General features: G+C 36.1%; 1 protein-coding gene across 3 annotated transcripts in view; it reads left to right on the top strand.

The window, feature by feature from the left end:
• Positions 1-12,500, top strand: part of LOC115224294 (serine-rich adhesin for platelets-like) — a 193,970-nt gene that overhangs the window by 175,774 nt on the left and 5,696 nt on the right. For 2 of the 3 annotated variants that reach the window (XM_036513419.1, XM_036513417.1), the window contains exon 11: positions 3,668-3,775. In XM_036513419.1, coding sequence (XP_036369312.1) covers positions 3,668-3,775 — 108 coding nt within the window. Of the gene's footprint in view, positions 1-3,667; positions 3,776-5,340; positions 5,369-12,500 lie in introns of all 3 variants that reach the window. The other variant, XM_036513418.1, reaches the window with a different exon arrangement.

Genomic DNA, 12,500 nt, shown 5'->3' with positions numbered 1-12,500 from the left:
GTGTGTATGTATATATCTTAATACATGTATAAAAGTGTTTCTATACGTATGTACATGTACGTATGCACGTTCATACATATTTATATTTATATATATACATACATATATATTATATGACAGACAGATAGATAGACACATAGATACATAGACAGATAGATAGATAGATAGATAGATAGATAGATAGATAGATAGATAGATAGATAGATAGATAGATATACAGCAGTTAATGTTAGCAAAACGGAAGAAAAAGTACTCTGAAGTGAAGGTCTCTTTCAGAATGACAGTTTCAGCAAGTCGGGTTCCGGCGAACCGACTTCAATTATGGCAAATATATATATATATAGAAAGTGAAAGAGAGACAGAGAGTGAGAGAAAGAGAAAGAGAGAGAAAATGCCAGAGAGAGAGAGAGGGGGGGAATCAGATGTACGTAGACATCACAGACGTTTTCTATACTTAGTGACTGAGTAACTCGTCGATTAAGCGAGCTGCAATCGAATGCTTGGACGCAGTGAACGGTGAAATATACATATGTATACATACATATATATATATATATATATATATATATATATATATATATATATATGTATATATGTATACATATATACATATGTATACATACATACATATATATATGTATATATGTAAAAAGTTTGTTATGGGCATGTATAAGATAAAATCTTATATAAAACACTACTAACGGTTAGAAAAAACGGAGAAGATAGAAAGATAGATAGATAGATAGATAGATAGATAGATAGATAGATAGATAGATAGATAGATAGATAGATAGATAGATATAAATACAGCAAAACGGAAGAAAAATTATTCTGAAGTGAAGGTCTCTCTCAAAATGACAGTTTCAGCAAGTCGGGTTCCGGCGAACCGATTTTCAATTATGGCAAATATATTTTTCTAACTGTTCGTAGTGTTTTATGTAAGATTGTATCTTATACATGCCTATAACAAACTTTTTACTTGTATTTTCATATTCTCAATGCTTACTATAGCAAGCTATTATTTTGATATTAAGAATATTTATTTGAAATATATCTTTTTGGCCCCCGCCCCGCCCCCAAAAGTTTGATTTGTTCTACTTGAACTTATTTTTTCTTACACACACATATATATATATGTATATATGTATCTATATATGTATATGTATACCTAGTATTCCCTGTCGTAAGGCTTCACTCCCACACACGGCAGCTTAATTTAATTCGTCCATAGTCGAAAGACACTTGTTATGTCCTGTTATTTGCATTTGTATTTGTGGGCCATTTCTCCGCTTTTTTCCGTCCTTGTTTTGTATACATTCACTGCTTTCTTCCAGGGAATCTAGTACTCTTAGCTTAGTTTTTCCTTGGGGGTGACCAGATTGGAGCAATCTCGATTATAACCAGCCGAAATTGCAAAGATAATCTGGAACTCGACTGAGGAAAGAAAACTTTGAATGACTCGTCCGTGTTTTTTCTTGTCCCTTTTTTGTATCATCCAGCAGTCTGGATGTTTTGCGTTCTTGTCCTATTATCTGAATTCCTTTATACATACATACATACATACATACATACATACATACATACATACATACATACATACATACATACATACATATATATATATATATATATATATATAAAGTGTATTTGAGCTAAATTTGATAATGCCTTCCTTTTTTCAGGAACAGCGTAAGGTGAACAACAACATCGTGGGTGAGCATAAAATTTAAGGTTGTAGTTTAGAAAAAGTTAGCTGACATGAATGGCGGAAATCCGTTTGAATATTGGCAAAGTTTTACTTGCATGATGATGATTCTCGCCGGGTTTCAAAATGCCCGCCTCATGACCGCTGCTAAATGCTCTCTGAATGCTGTAAATGCTGGAAAACGTGACATGGACTGCGACAACGAAGGCTACGAAGCTGTGGCTAGCAACAAGGGCCACATCAGGCGTTTTGACTGCATCTGTACGCTGCAATTCATCCAGAAACTGGTGATGGGAAATCGGGGCAAGAGAATCGGAGCTGTAGCGAGAGAGATGGGATTTGTAGTCACGAATATGAAGCTGACACTGAATGAGAACTTTCACTAGGTGCAAGGGACAAGCTCAGGATCGCCAAGGCCAAGGAATACTGCAAAGGAACTTCTGGACAAGCTGAGACATCCTGTTAAGCCAGGGCTTATTTGGTTGTTCCCAAATAAAAAGAACATTTGGCAGGACCAATTGTACAACCCCACAAAAGGCAGGTGGTTGCCAACAATCCATGTGATGTCCCACATGTCAAGAAAACCAGATTCGGCCAAACTCTGATGGTCATTGGATTCGTCTCCTGTGAGGGTGACGTCATACCGCCCAGCATACTTGAACAGTCTTACGATCAATTCAGACGGCCATGTGAAGCTGCTGCTGGAAACTGTGGTGAAACCCAAGATGTAGAGGGATGCTGATGGAAAGCCATATGTGTGGCAGCAGGAATTGATATCTTGCCCTATTTCCGGAAAGAGTCAGAAGTGGTTGTCAGGGAATTTCTACACATTCACCAGCCTCAATTTACTCCGATTCTAGACTTATAGATCACTGTGTGTGGAGCACAGTTGAGAAAGCCAGCTCTTGCAATAGCGAGGCCGAGCTGGTGGCCAACATCAAGGAGATGTTCGAAGATCTTTCCAGATACACAGTGAGGAACGCCAGGTTCTGGGAACCGTTCTGAAGCCACAGTGGAACGTATTTTTAAAAAAATACATTAATTTTGGGATCAGATATTGTATTTTCTTTTCCTTCTATGCAAACAGTTAAATTTTCACTGAACACACACTATATACATATACATACATATATACATACAATCATACATACATAGCATATATATGTATATATATATATATATACATGCATATATACATATATATATATGTGTGTGTACATATACATATGTGTATATACATACATATATACATATATATATACATACATACATATATACATGTGTGTGAATCTCTCTCTCTCTCTCTCTCTCTCTCTACCTATCTATCTTTCTATCTATCTATAACTATGTTTGGGTACTACTAAAGAATTGGTTTGGTAGAAATTGCTAAAAATCTTTTATCATCATCATCATAATTATTATTATTATTATTATTATTAGTATTATTATTATTATTGTTATTATTATTATTATATTATTATTATTATTATTATTATTATCATTATTATTATTATTATTATTATCATTATTATTATTATTATTATTATTATTATTATTATTATTATTTTATTATTATTATTATTATCATCATTATTATTATTATTTTATTATTATTATTATTATTATCATATTATTATTCATTATTATTATTATTATTATTATTATTATTATTATTATTATCATCATTATTATTATTATTATTATTATTATTATTATTATTATTATTATTATTATTATTATTATCATCATCATTATTATTATTATTATTATATTATTATTATTATTATTATATTATTATTATTATCATCATCATCATCATCATCATCATCATTATTATTATTATTATTATTATTATTATTATTATTATTATCATCATTATTATTATTATTATTATTATTATTATTATTATTATTATCATTATCATTATTGTTATTATTTGTTTGTATGTTTGTTTGTTTGCAGTCCGAATTGCAGCATGTCTACCAAGAAAATGTTGACTATTATGTCGAACTGTCGAGAATGCAAGAAAGTAGGATTCAAGAACTGGAGAAAGAAATCCGTAACTATAAGGTCAGTTTGGTGTCCCCTTAAAACTTAAAACATCGGTTTTCACTAAGTTCACCACTTCTTTTCCATGAATAGAAGTCATGTTTTTCTTTCATTTCACAAGAGTCTGGAATGTTCCTCACCGTGTCTCTGGAAAGATCTCCGAACATCTCCTCGATGTTGGCCGCCAGCTCGGCCTCGCTCTTGCAGGAATCGGATTTCTCAGCTGTGCTCCACATGTACAGATCTCAGCTATTTCTGTCCAGCCTCTCTGCATCAGCAACTCCCTGGACCCTTTACTGTTGTCTATCATTACCTTGTACATTACTACAGGGTGACTGAAGGCGCGTGGCTTAGCGGTTAGAGTATTCGGTTCACGATCGTATGGTTGTGAGTTCAATTCCAGGCAGTACGTTGTGTCCTTGAGCAGGATACTTTATTTCAAGTTGCCACAGTTCACTCAGCAGGTAAAATGAGTTGTACCTGTAATTCAAAGGACCAGCCATGTCACACTCTGTTAACCTGAGAACTAGGTTAACAGTACACCTGTCTATGGAGTACTCAGCCACTTGCATGTCAGTTTCACGAGCCGGCTGTTCCGTTGATCGGATCAACTGGAGCCCTCGTCGTCGTAACCGACGGGGTGGCCAGTTTATTGCAGGGTTGATTATTTAGAGTTATTCCAGAACTGTTCCTAACTTATGGTAACTATTTCCAGCCACACGAACTGGGGCCGTTGAGGTTTTAATGTTGCGTTCCAGATATTCAACTCATGATGTTAACAAGGTATAAAACATCAATTGGTTATTTGGTTTGGTGGTATTAAACCCATTTGGCCATACCACCATAATTGTTGAGGGACATAATTATGACCCGATCTTACCCTGTCCCCCGATATGCAAGGATCCTCTCCATGGAGTTTAAGGTGATCCGTTAAAGAGTCCCGATATATGAAGAGGATGTTATGCTTGACAAAAGGGTGTCAGGCTCATGGATAATCATTTTGGAAATTTCCTTCGAAATTCTTTTCCTTTTTGCTCAGTTAAATATCTTCAGGCACTGTGACAAGAACCCCCATTGCTGTGGTAAAGAATATTATGTTCATACCTGGAACTGGATTTGTCAGGGCCTGATTCTGAAGAAATCACAGATGAGAATCCATGCAGTTCGATTTCTCTCTTTCTCTTACCTTATTTCTTTCTCTCTCCCCTCTCTCACTCTCTCTACACCTCCTCTCTCTCTCTGAACATATGTACGTGTGTTTGTAATAAAATCAACAGATGGAATAGATTTGTTAATGTCGACAAAAAAATAAATGTTTGACGAGTGTTTTGCGTAATAATATTACATAAAGCACGGAGCAGTCTGTAGCTGCAGCCACTAACATTTTTATTCCGGCAGTTCCTATGAATAGTAAAAGAAAATCTTCCTACGTAATCACTATTGTTTCTGATATATATTTTACAAGTTTATTTATTATTTTCATCCATACAAACATCTTTCTATGTCTTTTTTTTTATCAGCTGCCCTGTTTCCTTTCTGACTTTTCTTAACTTACCGTTCCCTTTTTCTTCCCACACCGTTAAAAGATCAAAGAAACAACTGATAAACTTTAAGGTCAGTCTGCGCATGTCTTCTGCCTGTAGATCGTGTCGAGTCATTTGTCGGAATGCCACTTCATGTTCGTATGTTGTTGTTGTTGCACTTATTTGCTGCACATCCGCCTTCATTCACCAGCATCCCTCATCGTCACACTCTGTGCCAGACAGTCATTTACCAAACACCCAAAAGCAGCTCATTTATTTATTTATTGATTCATTTATTTGACAGGTTGGTCACAAGTGGAACGGCGGTACAATGACACTTTATATGTCGTCTGACGTAAACTGGGTGGGGGTGGGGAGTATGTTATTTTCAGATTTGGACTAAATAGCTTCTGTAAAATACATTCACCCTGGGACCAGATGCTGACGTTCTCATGACGTGAAGGTCACTGTTAAAAGGTATAAACTGATAAACAAGGCGGCGAGCTGGTAGAAACGTTAGCATGTCGGGCGAAATACTTATAGCGGTATTTCGTCTGCGGTTACGTTCTGAGTTCAAATTCCACCGAGGTCGGCTTCGCCTTTCATCCTTTCGGGGTCGATTAAATAAGTACCAGTTACCCACTGAGGTCGATATAATCGACTTAATCCGTTTGTCTGTTCTTGTTTGTCCTCTCTGTGTTTAGCGTCTTGCGGGTAGTAAAGAAATAGGTATAAACTGATAGCGTGGAAAACATTGGTAATTTCTGTGCCTCTAGAATTTACCATTCTTTCTAGAGACAGTTTCTTCACCAAGAAAATAATGGAGATAGTGTTGAATGTTGGACGAAGCACTGAAAACAACCGTCTCCATATGACTTTCATGCTGGATTTATAACTGGGGTTCATAATTCACAAGCTTTAATCCCGTAGCACATGAAATTGTTGTGTTTGGAAAGTAGAAACTACCAACATTGTTTATTGGCGCCCATCTTACTCCGTTAGGTGGAGAAAAAAGATTGTTCAAGAACTGCCAATGGTTATCGATGAATACATGGAAAAAATGAGCAAAAGAGTGAAGTGAAGGATGATTTTGTTGTGTTTGAAGAATTTGGTGTTCTTGAAGATGAGTATACAATTCTAGTTTCGAGATTCTTAAGGTGGTAAACAGCTGGTAATTCCAGAATAAGAGATAATTTAGAAAAGATTGGAGTTTTAGAAATAGAAGCAAGAGGGAGAAAGCAGTGACCGGAAAAGGGTGAGAAAGGGTGGGAGGTGACACAGCTCGAAGTTATTGTCAACATAAATTATGCAGGCCCGGCATGCTGGGCACAACGAGATATTCTCTCTCTCTCTCTTTCTCTCTCTCGTGTCCCCTTTAAAAGCTTTGATAAGGTGTATTTTGCCCGAAATATTAAACCATTAAATATCTCTTTCGATAACGTTATGATTTTGGCCAACAAAAGCTCGTAAAGTAGAGCGATAATTAGGAATCGTAATTCGTTCCCAGAAAAACATTTCACCTATAAATTTGATAAAACTCAAATAAATGGCAATAAAACAAGAATAAAATGTAAAGAATATCTTATGGAAAGTAAAAAGAATGTCAAGATCATTTATAATAAAAAAAATGATATAATCGTTTTCTGAATCCCTTTCACTCGCACTAGACTCGAGCACACATCTAAATAATAACGTCAGTCGATCTTTGGCAACTTAAAAACCAGGCAGTGCAGATTCTTCCTTACAAATATAGCATCTGGAAGGCATTCGTTTGCAGAAAAGTCTTGTTTCATCGCTATTAAAAATCAGTTGTGACATGGAATCTCCTTCTTCAATTATGTCTGCCAATATCTCTGGAAATTTTTCTGCTGCATCGACATCAGCGCTTGACGCTTGCACTTTGACGGAATGCCACCCAAATCGATTTTAAAGCGATCAACCCATCCTCTCTTTGCAACAAAAATTTTATTTGTGTCACCTTCCATTTCTTTAAGCCTACCGAAAAGCGACATTGCTTTGCTTCGAATCGATGCTTCATTTACATTCATATGCATGCGTTGTGTTTTGACAGTTATCCATGCATTTCAAAGATTTTCCAATTCGGAATAATGCTTCCGGAATAAAGCTTCCAGCATCTTTTTTACGAACCCAGGTTAATAACAAAGGCTGTGTATTTCTAACTTGGGATAAATGTGTTTTTTTTTTTGTTTTTCTTTGAGAATTGTACAGGCACGTGACGAATTAAGTGGAAATTTGTCACAAATGTGTTTCATAGTTGTACCGCCATCGTACATTTTTATAATTTGATATATATATATGTGTGTGTGTGTGTGTGTGTGTGTGTGTGTGTGTGTGTGTGTGGTGTGTGTGTATAATATAGCGTTATCTGGTGTTCTGAGAAATAGGGTAACCGTGCTCCGTTGCGAAGTCATAACTGAGGTTCGATCCTGCCTTTCTTTATTGAGGTCAGTTTTGCAACTTTACGACTTTACTCCTGTCTGCCATTCTTTTTTTGACCACCAACCGACTTCACTGTACAAACTGTCCTCAACTGACCTCTCTGTATGACCTCTCCTCAACTGACCTCATCTCAAATGATCTCTTCTCAAATGACCTCAATGTGTGCGCTCTCCTTAACTGACCTTGATCAACTCAAACTGGAGTTGAAGTGTTCAATATATGGTCACTAACTTCGCTAGAAATAACAGTAAAATCGCAGCAAAGCCTCCCTCTCACAATTCAGTATTTCGTGCTTAAAATAAAACCTCAATAATTTCAACCCCGACATTATTACGAAATATTGCTGTTGTTATTGTTGTTAGAAGTAATTCTTGGAGTAGTAGTAGTAGTAGTAGTAGTAGTAGTAGTAGTAGTAGTAGTAGTAGTAGTAGTAGTTGCTGTTGTTGTTGTTGTTGTTGTTCTAGATGTTGGTGCTTTATGAATGATTGTTCTAATTATCATTATAACATGTTGCTGTCTTTTTAACCTCTGAAATGTATTTTATTCACCTTATTAGTTTCAGTTTTAGGATTCAAGGCATTGTTTCAACGCCATAAACTGCGGTGACCGTCTTGAGAAATTAACTCGAATCGACGCACGATACTAAACGGTAGAGATTATATCGACAGGTGAAGTTCAAGCTGAAATCACGTAACACAACAGCTCCATCTGCCGGTGCAGACAGCATTTCGTCTGCCGATGTAATCGTGCTCCTTAGCACCATGCATCGGCGGGAGAGGATTTCTTTGAACGATTACTACTGCAGTTTATGGCGCTTAAACAACACATTCATATTAAGTTGTATACACACACACACATACGTGTGTGTGTGTGTATATATAAATATATATATAGTCACCATGCTTGATCGCTAAATCCACAAGTTTTTTATTCTCTCTCTGTTTATTTTCTCTTATTTTCTATTGAAGAGCGTCGGCTCGAAACGTAAAAAAACTTTTTCATTTTATCCGAACGTCGAAATAATACACCTGTCTTCGTCTTTTGTTTTTCTGGTGATTTCAACTATATATATATATGTGTGTGTGTATGTGTGTATGTGTGTGTGTGTGTGTGTGTGTGTGTGTGTGTGTGTGTGTGTGTGTGTGTGTGTGTGTGTTTGTATGTATGCATGTATATCAGAATTAGAATGGATTTTAAAATCCTGGCCGATATCAATGATGCACTGTAAACTATATCCAACAATGAGATAACAATGAATGCAAGTAGAATTAACATCGAAGCTAATTCCTCAGGTTTGACAAGTTAACCTGTGTTTTCGGATACATTAATTTGATTTGATGTTTTCTGTGTCTAAACCTGTTGACACAACAGAAACGATGCTTGATATTATTTGGTGGAATCCTCCCCATTCTTAGTTTTTGTTATATATATTTACACATAAATATGTATGTAGGCAAATAGAATCATGCCATTTGTTGTACAACAATTGTATTATATTTATCTATTTGTTTCGTGAGGAAGGACTAAGTGTAGTGCAGGATATGAGTGTAGTGGTGGGCACGGCTGAGGAGCGACATGCGTGTGCGGAGTGTTGATGTCTGTCAAGCAATGATGTGTATCATTGTGGTTGATAGGGGAGCCATGCACCGTGGCGGTGTTTCAGTCGTCGCTTTTGGCGATTGAAGAATTGCCTGGTAATGAGAGTGGTGCACTCAGCAATAAGGAGGACAGAGTATTTGACCGGGTGAAGCGGTTCCCATTTCATGGAATTCCACAGCCTGATAGTAAGATTTTAGATATCAGGCTATATTTGTGGATGAATGAAGTGACAGATAGATAGATGGGTAGAGAGATACATAGACAGATAGATAGATATATAGACAGACAGACAGACAGATAAATAGATTGATCGATAAATGCAATGATAAGCTGATAGACAGAAATGTAGATAGACAGAAATGTAGACAGACAAACAAGTAGATTGTTAGAGAACTAGAGAGATTGACAGACAGACAGATCGAAAGGTAGGTAGGTAGGTATATAGATGGATAGATAGATAGATGGACGGATGGATAGATAGATAGATAGATAGATAGATAGATAGATAGATAGATAGATAGACAGACAGACGGACAGACAGACAGACAGACAGACAGACAGATAGATAGATAGATAGATAGATAGATAGATAGATAGATAGATAGATAGATAGATGTAAAGAGAGATCTGAGAAATGGAAGTGTTTAGTAAGGTTCGGGTCCAAGTGTGGGGTGTATGGTTATAGGACACTGGTCATTTTCTTCAGTAGTGGCCAGCTTGGTTTGAAGTGGATGGTCATAGTTTGTGATTTGGTGCGGGTCTGTAGGGAAGATAATGAAACTGGTTGTTATGGGATGAGACAAGTTTGGAGGAGATGGAGTTTCTGTTTACCGTGTGCGCTGCGATGGAATGTTGACAGCCAGTGTATAATGGCAGCTGTTTCATTAGTATCGCTGCTGTTGTTGTTGTTGTTGGTGTTGTTACTGGTATATTATTGCTGTAGTCATTATTTCTACTGATATAAAAGCTGTCGTTTGAAAGAATCGGTGTATGTGCGTGTGTGTGTGTGTGTATATATGTGTGCGTGTGTGTGTGTGTATGTGTGTGCGTGTGTGTGCGCGCGTTTAACTTAGCTCTGTGCGTCGTGGTCTTCGTATACACGGTCAGGTGTGCGTGGGTGTACAGCCTTCATTTTGGTTTGTGTGGGTGTATACGATTGATGTGTGTAAAGGATATAGTCTTGATATGTGCGGTTATATCAGCTTCCCGTGTGTAGTTGTATTGTAGCTCTATATTTCAGAGATGAAGAATTATGTACGTTATTTACATTTAACGGATATTTGTCCTCATCTGTTCTCATTCCTAAGGTATTTTTCCGATGTTATTATTATTATTATCATTATTATAATTATTATTATATTTATTATTATTATTATTATTATTATTATTATTATTATTATTATTATTATTATTATTCTTCAGTAGTTTTATTTTTATTTTTATAGCGTGCTTTCACTTCACTACCGAGCGCAGCTCTGTGTGCCTTACGTATGTGCTGTGATTTGTTGTGATGCTCTGATGGTTATTGTATGGAAAGTGTTCTGCGTAGGATGTGTGCTGTGCCTAGTAGTGCAATTTTCTGTATGTTATATGTGTTTGTAAGTCCTGTGTTTTTTGTTATGCATTTGTCTGAATATTTTTTTATCATGCCTAATGCACCTACTATGATAGGAATTGTTTCTGTTTTCAGATTCCACATTCTAGTTACCTCTATTTCCAGGTCTTTGTATTTTGAGAGTTTCTCCATTTCTTTTAGAGACACGTTGTCATCTGCCGGTATTGATACATCAATTAGAAAACATTTTTTTTCTTCATGATCTCTGACAACTATATCTGGTCTGTTGGCCTTAATTTCTCTATCTGTGTGTATCGGCATATCCCAGAGTATGGTTGCTTTCTCGTTTTCTGTGACCTTTTCTGGTGTGTGCCTATACCATCTTTTTTCTGTTGTTATTCCATAATGTTGGCATAGCTTCCAATGTATGTAGGTTCCAACTCTGTCATGTCTGTGAATATATTCCTTCTTAGCCAGGACTGGGCAGCTAGAGATAATATGATTTATTGTTTCTTGTCCATCTCCACATATTCTGCAGTTACTTGTAATATTTCTTTTCATTACATGTTTTTGGTAATTTCTGGTGGGGAGGCTTGGTCTTGTGCTGCAATTAAAATCCCTCTGTTTCTCTGCTTTGAGTCCTGAGCTTCTCAACCATTGCTGGGATTTTTCTTTGTCTATTTCTTTTGCGTTTAGTTTAGTCCAGTATTTACCATGAATGGGGCTTTTCTGCCATCGTTTTATCATGGTTCGTTGCTGTTCTATTTTTAGTTTGGATTTCATTGTTTATAGCTTTTGTTGTGTTTTCTTCTTCTTCTCTTCTTCTTCTTCTTCTTCTCTTCTTCTTCTTCTTTCTTCTCTTCTTCTTTTCTTCTGTTTCTTCTTCTTCTTCTTCTTCTTCTTCTTCTTCTTCTTCTTCTGCTTCTTCTTCTTCTTCTTCTTCTTCTTCTTCTTCTTCTTCTTCTTCTTCTTCTTCTTCTTCTCTTCTTCTTCTTCTTCTTCTTCTTCTCTTCTTCTCTTCTTCTTCTTCTTTCTTCTTCTCTTCTTCTTCTTCTTCTTCTTCTTGTTATGTTTATTAGGTGGTATGATTTCTTGTTTATTTGTCAGCTTCCTTAAATACTGAGAACAGTTTTTTGTTTTGCTCGTGTTTTGCCGCTATCTGGATCAGTTTTCCTTCTTTCTGAAGTAGATATTTTTGCAGTCCTATGGCGGTTATTTTATATAGTTTTTCCAGCTGTATAAGGCCTCTACCCCCTTCTATACGTTGTATATATAGTCTTTCTATGTCAGATTTTGGGTGATGCATCTTAGATCCTGTCATTATTTTTCTTGTTTTCCTATCTATTTTGGTCAGTTCATTTCGTGTCCAGTTAAGGATATTGTAGCTGTAACTTATAACTGGGACAGCTAAAGTGTTGATACCTATCTTGTTTTTAGCATTGAGTTCAGTTTTTAGTATTGATCTAACTCGTCTATAATATTCTTTTTTTTATTTTCTCTTTCATTTGTGTGTGTTGTGTCTTATCTAGTTCATGGATTCCTAAGTATTTGTAAGTTTGGCTTTGGTCTAATTCTTTTATTTCATTGGTTTTATCTAGTGTGATGTTGT

The sequence above is a fragment of the Octopus sinensis genome, linkage group LG25 (assembly GCF_006345805.1).
Source record: "Octopus sinensis linkage group LG25, ASM634580v1, whole genome shotgun sequence".
In the NCBI taxonomy this organism is placed as follows: Eukaryota; Metazoa; Mollusca; class Cephalopoda; order Octopoda; family Octopodidae; genus Octopus; species Octopus sinensis.
The sequence above is the reverse complement of the archived record's forward strand: the minus strand, read 5'-3'. Positions and strand labels throughout refer to the sequence as shown.